Genomic DNA, 11,692 nt, shown 5'->3' with positions numbered 1-11,692 from the left:
AGTAAAGAAAAAAAAAAACCCACAAACTCAGATAAAAAATAGCAGAAAAAATAAAAGCTAAGGTAAAAGTCAAAAAAACCACTTCACACTGTTATTTTAAGAGTGCTTTAAATTTCAAGGGCTGAAGCTAAACAAACTATTACATGCGTGATATTTTGCATACTCATGTGAAAGCATGAAGGCCAAAAATAATGTCTGAGATTATCTGTATGCAACAGATTCAATCACATTTCTTTGTTTAAATAAATTATTAAGATTTGTCAAGACATTTAAAAACACCTTCATGGCAGCATTTTACAACTTTTTCCAAACAATTTTTCTAACTATCCTTTCAGGAAGGCAACAGTTGCGCTTTTAACAAAGCATATGTAAGCTGGTCTCCCAGCAGTCTTATTTTATATCACCCTGTACTTTCTCATGCAGATATTTTGGGAAATGAATTTGACTTTCACTGATAACAGTTTAAAAGAAAAAAAGTACAAATGTATTTAATTTTAACTGGTAGTAAATTTTAATGTCTTTATTGCAGAAAGAGGTTTTAGAACTTTATGATGTTTACAAGAAAATATACAATGCAAAACTAAAATGTCACATATACATTCTGTTAGTGCACAGCAGAAGTTCCTACTAGATGTTCAGCAAGGTCCCCACATTCACATCCACGGTGACGCAGAGCTAGCTTCCTTCGGACCCTGTCAAATAGTAGTTGAGAAAAATTTGACTTACTAAGAATGAAGAAGCATGTTTAGATAGAAACAACTGAGTTGGGCTGCACAGATTAGTAATATTTGAAAACATTCACTAGAAACCAGAGAGAACAGAAAGGAAAGCTAGCACATTCAGTGTTTTAATACTATTTCTTGAAGTAGGTACTTTCTTCTTTCTCTAGAAGTTTTCCCTTCCCTGTTTCTAACTGCTAAATAGGCTTTTCTGAACAAGCAATTTTGTGCTCTGAAAGCACCGACATGGTATTTTTCAACAGCATTTCTTTCCTTCCTCTGCTAGGAATGCTCTTCCTGTCTCAGCTGTCCCTTTTCCTTTTATCTTGTCTGAACAGACTTCCAAGAGAGTCACTGTATATTGTATCACAAGCAAAATTTATATAATAGTATTTTCCACCTCTTATTCTTAGAACCTGTGTACTTATGCATGGTGCAGTTGAATACAGCACATCTGAAATGATCTGTTATATATCTATAATGGTAAGTGTAGCCGGATATAACTTCAAGATGTCAGACCTAATGAGTAACAGCTAATAAGAACAGAGAAATGGCTACCACATGATACTATCTAGAAGCATCTTTACAAAACATGCAAATTCTTAAAATATGCTTAAAGCTTTGTTTTTTGACCATTTCATATCTTTTCAAAAACAAAATATCAATATTGTAGCTTTTTGAATGCATGACAATGCTTCAAAAAGCATTCATTAAAATCATCTTACGCATCCCATTCTTTTTATCCCTATGGAAAGAAGGTTGACGTTCCCACCAACAAAAATTTTCTCATTTCTCCCATTACTATTTCTGTTGCTGAAGAAGCAGCGCTAAGAAAATCCATTGGATGCTCGGTTTTCTTTTTAAACACTGACCAGTCTGAAATATTTTTCTGTTCTTTACTGTAACTATGACCACATTTCAGTACAAGCAACTCAGAAAGGAACAGTCTCTGTTGAACAGAGGAGACAGCCACTGGAATGATCTTTTGAAATGCAACTGGTAACTAAATAACAACCAGTCATTTTAAATTTTGTTTGAAGGAAACAGAATTCTATTCCCAAATGTCTTTGCAGTCAGTTCACAGTGATTTGGGGGGCAGGGGAGGCAGAAAGGGAAGGGAAACGGAATCAAAGCATGATTCCCACCTCAGAATCAAGCAGCTCTCCCTTTATTCTTCCTTTTTTTTTTTTTTTTTTTTTTTTTTTTTTTTCCCCTTCCCTGTATTCAGGGCTCCAGATGGAAAGCATCTGACTCCCACCCATACTCTTTCTCCACCTTGCATTTGCCTTTTCACACTGATTCTTCTTCAGCTGCCTCACTTGGCCCATCATAGTCATATCATGTTCATTAAGAGGTCCCAATTTAAAAAGATCACAGAAGGCAGTACTTTGTTTTGTTTTATACTCTTGATACATCCAGAAGAGGAAAATAGCTGGAATTCCTAGTTGAAAGATCTTTTCTTTCTTTCCTCTACTGAAATCTGGGCCAGTAAATCCTCCTCCTCTGTCCCCCTCATCAGCTTTAGTCACATGCAACAGAGAGCACCCAGGCCTCAGCTCTGCTGTTTGGGACTGAAGGTAGCGTCAGAGCTCCTTCCTCAGCAGGTAGCTTTCTGAAACACTGCAGAGCAGTCAGGCAGTGTCATCCAGTTACAGGGAATGAAAGGATGGATTAAGAAATTAGAACTTCAATCTTAAATTACATCATATTTTGTTTTGTTATTGAGAAAAAAATATTTTCCCTCATAAAATACACACAAAGGAAAAAAGGCAACAGTTCATAGTCTTTAAAAATTATTGAAATGTTTAATGCACGAAGCCTTTAACTTCTTTCAACATTAACTAAAGGCAGGCCAATATTCCCGTAGATACATTGTTTACTGCTGGGATACAGAAACAGGGAACTAAATCGGGTCCTTTTGCAGCACACAAACAACTAAGCTACTTCCTCATTCCCCTAGTTAGTTGGGTCTTTTGTTTGTTTGTTCTTGGTTTTAACTTTTTGAACACTGACATGAGGAGGTGACTACAGAGTTGATGCACTAAGTGGATTAAACTTGCTAAGCTTGTCTCATTTCAATGAAAAAAAATGGAAGGTGCCCTAGCTTGTTCTGACATCTGTCACTTGATTCTGTTTATCATGCAAAACAAATCACTGCTGCCATTCTGCAGTTCTGAGACTCAGAACTTTCATAACCAAAATCTGAATCATAAGTGAAGGGTGGTGGGTTTTTTTTAATATTATTATTATTTAATATTTGGCTAGGTAACAAACATTTCCTGCATACCATGAAAACTAAACTGCAAACTTACCAACAAAAACTTTATGAAATTTTTATGTATCTAAGTACAAAAATCTGATAGATAATATACACAAGGATAGGCATTTATATAGCATATGAATTCTCTCCTTTATCTGGATAGAGGACATTAACATTGCAGTGACCAAACTTAATGAAGAAACCCCTGCAAAATATATTCGAGAAAAATCCTGAAGCTCAACCAGAAATTCATGTGCAAAATTTACTTTCTAAAAGACAACAGATGCAGGAAATAGAATGCAGGCAATCATCAAAAGAAAGGCACAGACATCCTGACAACAGATTGCTCTCTGCCCCAATTCTGCTGGAGGGTACTGACTCTGAACCCCAGACATGAGGGCAGGTCAGACAAATAGGCCTAAATGAATATGAAAAGACTTCATTAGCAGCAAAAATGTATATAACTCAAATTTCAAAGATTTCAACAGATTAGTAAGATACAAATTCTCCAAAAGCATTAAACTTATTACAAGGAATCAGGAGCAAAAATACACCAGAGTTACGTAGCTCAAATATTTTATCTACAACTCCTGGTCTTTGCACATACCTTACTGAGCTCTGGAAAGAGTTCCTGAATCCCAATGTCCAACAGAACATAAGTTAACTAAAACAAAATAAAGTAAATGTCAGAGAAGAATCTTAGTCAGACATTAAGAACACTAAGGGAACCCTACTGCTTTCTGTGTTGTGTGTGTGTTTTTTTTTTTTTTTTTTTTTTTTTAAACTCTGAATGAGAACTTGCCCCTTTATCAAACACTGTGCTAAATGGCAAGTTTCTGAAGTGTTTTGAATTACCTGTTTGTTGAGCACTGGTTGCTGCATTCCATCAAAAAGAAGCCTGATGCCTTCATATTTAGCCTCCTCTCCAATGCATTTGCCTATTAAATCTAGATGAGATAACACCAACATATAAAACAATTTATTAGGAAGCATTGCAGAGCAGCTATACTATGCAGCTATAATATAGTAGCTGCTTTGAGTAGACAAAAATAACTCTGTAATTCTTAACACCAGTAATAAATAAATCAAAATAAATAAATGTTTTAAAAGAAAATAGTTATTTTTTTTCCTTCCTAAGTGGTAGATGGAAAAGCATTCATTTGGTAAACTGGACACACATTTGGTAAACCAAGTAAGTTTTTTTCCTCCTCTTTGCTCTTCCTTTATTTCAGGGCTGCATAGCTAAGTCATTATTACATTTTTTAAAATGTCAACTTATTGTCCTTTTGCTTTGTTTAATAAAGTATAAGCTGGCATTTTTAAAATTACTTTCAGAATAACGTGGAATTACCTGGGTTCCTTAAGTTATACAGTGTAAGCAAAGCTCAGGTTAAGCTGCTAGCTTCACCGTATTTCTGTCTCCTTCCCCAATCTCACACCACTATCACTTTTATTTATTTATTTTTTAAACTCAGCCTTCATCTTCATCCAGGTAAAATACAAACTTTAAGTGCATACTAAAGATGAATAAATCATGGTTTTAAGTACATTTGAAAGCTCCTGATTTTCAACATTTTTGTTAATCACTACACTACAACTTTACTCAATAGCAGTTAATTAAATGACAAAACTGAAGTCTTGCATTTTTTTAAACATATAAGTAGCAATATTTTAGTCAACTCTAAAACGTCAGCAGTATAAAGTATTACTTGATTTAGAAAGCTAACATTGCTGTATTTAGGCTATGTGTCCAGTTGAACAATTAACATATGAACATATGAAAAGTCAAGAAATACAGAACCTGGAATGTATCTCATCATTTCTTCAAAAGTCTGCTTTGCACGCTTCTGTTTGTCCTGGAGAGAGCGAGGTTCAGTATTCTCACAGAAAACAGCATCTGAAAAGAGACATTTAAGAAACTGTCTTTACACAGTTGTCTATCATATAAAAACTATTTTGGATTGTGGCTTCCAAGTTGAGCTTCTTTTCCATGAGCTTAACTGGAAATAAATTCTAATCTCTCCAGTTAATAGTCTCATAATCTTTGATCACATTAGCCCAATCAAATACAGAATATCCTCCTGTTTGGAGGACAATAATCTTTTTGCCACTTTGTTTCCATTCTTTCTATATCTTTAGAGCATTACTTTCTAGGTTTGGATCAAACCTACTTGATGTTAGTCAGTCTCCTTTATTTACAACTTTCCTTACACTTTCAGAGGTATAAGCAGTAATTATACCTTGCCCTAAAGCACTGTCTAGAATTGTCAAAAATATCAGATTCACCTAAGACTGAAAAACCCCAAATTGTTGTTCATCAGAAACATTAGGCACTCAATTTTATTATTAGGCACTAAAAATTTTCTTTTTTGGGGGTCTTTAACAAGATCTCTTTTTGGATTGAAATGGCAAATGGCCAGAGCTGGTCTTGATTCTAGAACTCTGACCAGATCTGCCATTTAGTATAGACCGTGGTCAGATAATGCTTCTGGACAGTTGTGAGAATAGGTCATTTTTTAATCTCTCTCTCTTTCCCTTATTTGAAAGTCAAAAACACTCAAAACCCTCTCAAAAGTCCACCACAACAAAGGACACACACAAAAAAGCTAACAGTAATTTATAGTAAAACTGTGATGCAGGGCTCAAATGAAAATTTATCTACTGAAAGCATGAAACATTTGATCTACTCTCTTTCTCGTCCTTTGCAAACCTTAGCAAATTTCTGTTCATAATCCTTTATTCTGTAGTAAGTCAACATTATTGGATAGCATGGTTAACATCTTTCAGCAACTTGAGCTTTTGAGATCTTTTTGTCTACTTGATTTCTAAAACTGAAATTTGGAATTTCTCCAATGAAATTTGTAGAGTACCAGAAACTTAAGAGAAGGGATTTCAAAATATCAAACTAGAGCAGCACATTTACAGCAAAGCCATATCCTTTACTAACCTCTCAGCAGTGTTATCAAAGAAACCAAATGGTGCTCCTGAAATAGCTGTTCTAACTTATAATGCAGATAATAGTCTGTGTACAGTTCCAACGTATTTTTGAAGAGAATTCTTCCTCCCATCAAGAGATGATGCAGCCAGTCAGGAATGTGAAAAACCACCCTACCTGCAAAGTTATGGTAACACACATTTACAAGATTCTCCTAACAATAATGACAAAGGAGTCAATCATTCATTCAAAAAAAAAAATTACAAATAAGCTAATAATATTTTTATTATTCATGCAACTCTGAAAAATGCAGAATGTTCCAGCTTATCAAATATTTCCTGTACTGTTTTTATTAATTGGTGCCCAGAGTGTACAAAAGCAGCCTAGGCACATATGAGAAGGGAAGGGACCTCTACACCCATAAGCTCATACTCTGAGACGCAGAAAGGGATATAAGAAAAAAACTAAGCAGTAACATCAGGGAAATTATGGCATCTTAGCATAGCAGTAAGATCTTTTAAAGAATGACTGCATTCCTGACTTACATAGTTCAACACTTGCAAGCTAAACAATATACAAGAGCACTACAGTAGAATTCTATTTCTTACCAAAGAACCTAAACTTCGTATTTGCCATGAAATATAAAAATAATTAAGAGAAATCACTTCTTACCAACATACATTAAGTAGTCATAGACTCCTTCAACAGTCATCATTTCCATAAAATAGTTCTGATTTTGTCGTCTTTCTGTATTCTCAGACCGGTTCGCATTGTTCTTGAATAGGTCATTGAAAAGCTAAAAACAGAAATGTAATACCAAAACCACTGCATTCAAAGGCAAAACAGTAACAGTAGACTTTTTTTTTTAATTAGAGACAGCTAAGATTTTTTTCAGAGCTTTCAAAGAATTAATGAGCTAATTATTATTTTTTAAAGAAGCTCTTCACTTTCCAAAGGGGAAGAAGTCAGATGTTGTCAAGATACCCAACGATCAAAATAACTGCATTCAGAATGCAGCAGTAGTGCTGCAGAGACATTAATTTGTAAGTCGTTTTGATACCGTCATCTTCAACCATACACACTCCGTAATTATAAGCTTTGATTCCTTTGATGTATCCTGTTCTACAGAACAGACATAAAGAGGTATAAAGGACTTGAGTCCTTGTCAGCCCCAAATCATGACATCCAAGCTTTCTTAAAATATTCTGTTGGTTTCTATTTTGAAGTAAATGCAACAGGTTCTGGACAAAGCACTTTCAACTTTTACACAGGAAAATAAAAAAAATATATATTTTCCTGACAGCTTGATTATTTGTAACAAAAACTTTATGAATCTTAAGTTACCTAAGTTCTGAGTCTTTTCATTTTTCAAGAGAAATTAAAGTCTTTTCCTAGTACCGGGAAAAAAGCCCCTAGTACTAGGGGCTGGCACATACAGACTGCTCACTTCCCCTGTCTCTCCAGTGGTGGGCACCCCAGGCACACGGGCCCCTTTGACCCATGGTCCCCAAAGCCAGTCTTTGGCGCTTAGACCTCCAGACACATGTGCACACAGGAGGGAGCCCCTCACCCAGGGGAACAGGTAGAAATGGAGTTTAGTGAGAAGATAAGACGGACTGGAGGGATCAGGTGCAGGGCATGGCCAGACAAGTGTACTGACCAGCAGCCTGGTTACTTGCAACTAGACTCTTTTAGTTTGTTATCATTTTATTTTCCCATTATTCCCAACCCAGCTTGATTTCTTCCTTTCCCTGCTTTTGTTTTTTCCCCTAAACTTCACATTGTAAGTTTTGTACAATTCCATTTCGTTCTTTGCATCCTGCAATGAGTCCAAAACCCAATGGCAGTTATCCCTGCACCCCAATCTGTCACAGAATCATAGAATCAGTATGGTTGGAAGGGACCTCTGGAGATCATCTAGTCCAACCTCCCTGCTCAAGCAGGGTCACCTAGAGCATGTTAGACAGGGTTGCACCCAGGCGGGCCTTGAAGATCTCCAGAGAAGGAGACTCCACAACCTCTCTGGGCAACCTGTGCCAGTGCTCCATCACTCTCACAGGGAAGAAATTCCCCCTCACCGTCAGGCGGAACTTCCTATGCTTCAGTTTCTGCCCATTGCCTCTTGTCTTGTCACACGGGGTAGCTGAAGAGTTTGTCCCTGTCCCCTTGACACCCTCCCTCAGGTACTTGTACACACTGATAAGATCCCCCTTCAATCTTCTCTTCCCCAGGCTAAACAGGCCCAGCTCTCACTGGCCAGGTCTCTGAATGGCAGCACAGCCCTCAGGTGTGTCAGCCACTCCTCCCAGCTTGGGATCATCAGCAAACTTGCTGAGGAGGCACTCTGTCCCCTCATCCAGGTCACTGATGAAGAAGTTGAACAGGATGGGAGCCCGTACTGAGCCCTGGGGGAAGCCACAGGCCTCCAACTAGACTCCACGCCACTGATGACGACCCTTTGAGCTCTGCCTTTCAGCCAGTTCTCAATCCACCTCACTGTCCCCTCATCTATCCCACACTTCCTGAGCTTATCTAAGAGGATGTTACAGGAGACAGTGTCAAAAGCCTTGCTGAAGTCAAGGTACACAACGTCCACTGCTCTCCCCTCATCTACCCAGCCAGTCATTCCATCATAGAAGGCTGTCAGACTGGTTAAGCAGGATTTCCCCCTTGGTGAATCCAGGCTGGCTACTCCTGCCTGGACATGACATCCAGAATATTGGAAAGGAGGAGTCATCTGAGCCTTGAAACCCTCCAGATTCAGCAATCCCATGCAACTGCTATTAGTTTATTTTAAATTATCCTCAAAATGAAGCATCTAAGGATCAGACAGAATTTATGCAAAATACTTCTATATTTATTATGGAAAAAAACTTAAGAGTTTATGCCAAGCTTCTAACAAAAAAATAACCCTGAGCCAGAAATGAAAGCAATGTAATTATAGTACTGCCTAGACTGAGAAAGCCAATCTATAGATAAGAATTTTCTGTAGCACTCCCAATTTACAAATAGTTCCAAAGAATGACTAGTAATTTGCTTACACTTAGAGAGAATTACACTATTGAAAGTAAGCCAAGAGATAAAGCCATAAAACATCTGTATCACAACAGGCTGTAAATCATGCAAGTATCTGAAAGAATGCTCTCAATTCTCAGGAAAAATTGGACTAGGAAATCTGTCTTGATTCAGGTTTTGACTTGCACTTCTTTAGGCCCTTCCTTTTGCAAGCAATGTATTACTGGCATTATTTTAACAAAGTTCAATCAGATTAAACAATACCAAGCTATGACATAAATTACATGAAGGAGCAAATATGGTTAATGTATTGGTTGCTGACTGGTATCCAGTAAACACAGCTAAAGTGACACAGCTAAAAAGAAGAGACAATTAATCATGCCTACTGTATGCAAGTGCCTGGTATGTTGTTTAAAGAATGCTGTGTAAACTGAAGTCTACACACCCTCTCTGAACTGAAGCTAGGACACTGTAGGATTGTAGTTGAATCACTGGTACTTAAACAAGCATCACTGATTTTTTAGGTACCCCCACAAGCCAATAAAGGTGACTGATACTGTGCCAACTCAAAGTAACCCACGGTATGATGTAGATAAAGTTTCAGAGTCCATACAATTTAAATTAAATCATTAACAACAGTCTGACTGGTGATATATAAAAAAATAAAATGACTATTGTAGGGTAAAACTTTGATCTCCAGAAGTTATTTTAACTCCCACTGCAAACTAGGAGCAATTTGAGTATCTTTGAAATATGGGTCTTGCACCTTAAGTATAATGAATGATTCCTTGTTCTTTGTCACGCTTTGAAAGCTTCTTCTCTCTTGCACACGGCATTTCAGAAAGCAACAGTCCATCAATTTACACCAAGGTTACTGGGCCTGAACACTTTTTATAAAGCGCACACCACAACAATACAAAGTGTAAGTGTGTACTCTGCAGTCATTAGCAATGCATGTTGGAAGCATGCAGCAGCCACAACACAATGAGACATCTGATCTCTATTTAATATTTTGTACTTTCCAGTATTTCAGCTTAGAGGAAAGTGAAGCAAAAAAAAAAATGGATGTATAATACAAGAGTGGAGATTATACTCAGTAATTTAGATAAATACAAGCACATGGTTTTACTTTTAAATGGTTTTAAAATTTTAAATGCCAATGTATTTAGATGTTTGTTTTATATGTTTCTGCTCATTTCAAAATTTGAGACATAACGCTCACTGTTGCAATTACACTAAAAAAGACAAGCAAGACAAATTCTCATGTTATCAATACCAAGATCTTTAAAAGTAAACAGGAACTGTGACTATAACTGAAATATTTTTTAAATGGCTTTCAAGGGGGGAGGAATTCTATGTAAAGGTACTGGCTAATAATGGAAGTCAATCTCTTGAAATTAATGAAACATAAAAGAAACCTTAAGAAAAAGACCAACATTAAGAAAACAGAAACAAAGAAAAAGACTGAAGAATACTGTTGTACAACAGACCATCTCTTTTACCTCAATGTAAGAAGTTAACAAAATAAACCTGTTTGCACAGAAAGTGTCTAACAGAAGAAAAGACAGTTATTTAACTTGCAGTAAGTGCATACACACAAATCCACTCACATTCTATGGCAGGTATGAACTGCATAGGAACAACACAATTATGAGTAATATCCATAGCCAGAAGCATGAATATTCCAATTCTTTTTCTGCTCACTTGTACTAAAATACAGATGACTACACCAGAATGGTAAGAAGAAAGCATACATATAATGCCTGAACCACATCAGGTAGCATACAGGAAAGCAACTGCGCTTTCCTCCATGTAATTATGCATAAATAAATACTACATGGCTGATGGTACAAAAACAGTCCCTATTGTGGTTGGCACTGCAAGCCAATGGAAGCCATTTATACACATATTTTGTCAGTGTATGCATCAGCCAAAAACTCCTGACTGTTCTAACAAATCTGGCAAAAGTATGTTCTAAGACTATCTAACTGTTTACAGATATTCAAAATAGAAAGAGCTGAGAAAAGACACAAGTTTTGTCATTGCCCTTACAAGAGGAAGCTATTAGGGGTGGTGGTGGTGGTTGTATTTTACCAGCAAGGTTGGTAAGTCTTTTCATCTTGTGAAGGTAATAGAGGATAAAATCCAATTGCTGTTGTTGGCTGTACTGAAATTGGCTATCTACGTTCATTAAGCTTTTGTAACTAAAAGTCTTTCCACCAATGTTTACAACGTACAAACATTACAATGTACACCAGGAATATTCAAAAGGAAGAAGCGTGCAAGAATTCCTCCAGTCAGAGGAGGAGGCACAGTTCTGCTTAAATTTGGAGCTTTCATCTGCCCCAACAGATTTTCAGGCATTTTTTAGTCAGTCAGTTGATGAAGAGCTAGCCTGGGTGTATTCTGTTCATGGCAATAGAGCTGGCAGCACAGGAGCCCAGGAATGTACACTGAGCACTAAGTACTCTTAACAAATTCCAGCATGTTGATACTGGAATAAACAGATCTGCATCTAATTATGTTTATGGGATTACAAGTGGCAATACAAGTATCACCTGAAAGTCCAACTCTAGCATTTGACAAAAATTCTGTGGTCAACAACATTTTTGCTATGAGATTACATGCTCTTCTCAGAGATGGGCACTTACACAGAAAGCAGCCAGCATATCAGTGCCCTGCCTTGCCTGCTTTTTCAGCATCTACAAAGAACAGTTGTGCTGCAACCTCCTCTTTTTTTTTTCTGGTGTGGGGGGGGGAAGG

General features: G+C 37.0%; 1 protein-coding gene across 4 annotated transcripts in view; it reads right to left on the bottom strand.

Annotated features, from left to right (window-relative positions):
- Positions 1-487: 487 nt before the first annotated feature.
- Positions 488-11,692, bottom strand: part of SNX14 (sorting nexin 14) — a 59,724-nt gene continuing 48,519 nt past the window's right edge. For all 4 annotated transcript variants that reach the window (XM_062572787.1, XM_062572788.1, XM_062572789.1 and 1 more), the window contains 6 exons: positions 6,587-6,710; positions 5,927-6,091; positions 4,781-4,876; positions 3,835-3,926; positions 3,587-3,643; positions 488-692 (listed from right to left, as the gene is read on the bottom strand). In XM_062572787.1, the coding sequence (XP_062428771.1) occupies positions 654-692; positions 3,587-3,643; positions 3,835-3,926; positions 4,781-4,876; positions 5,927-6,091; positions 6,587-6,710 (573 nt within the window). In that variant the 3' untranslated portion in view covers positions 488-653. The remainder of the gene's footprint in view (positions 693-3,586; positions 3,644-3,834; positions 3,927-4,780; positions 4,877-5,926; positions 6,092-6,586; positions 6,711-11,692) is intronic.

The sequence above is a fragment of the Rhea pennata genome, chromosome 3, assembly GCF_028389875.1.
Source record: "Rhea pennata isolate bPtePen1 chromosome 3, bPtePen1.pri, whole genome shotgun sequence".
NCBI lineage: Eukaryota > Metazoa > Chordata > Aves > Rheiformes > Rheidae > Rhea > Rhea pennata.
Note: the sequence above shows the minus strand (reverse complement) of the source record. Positions and strands in the feature narration are given on the sequence as shown.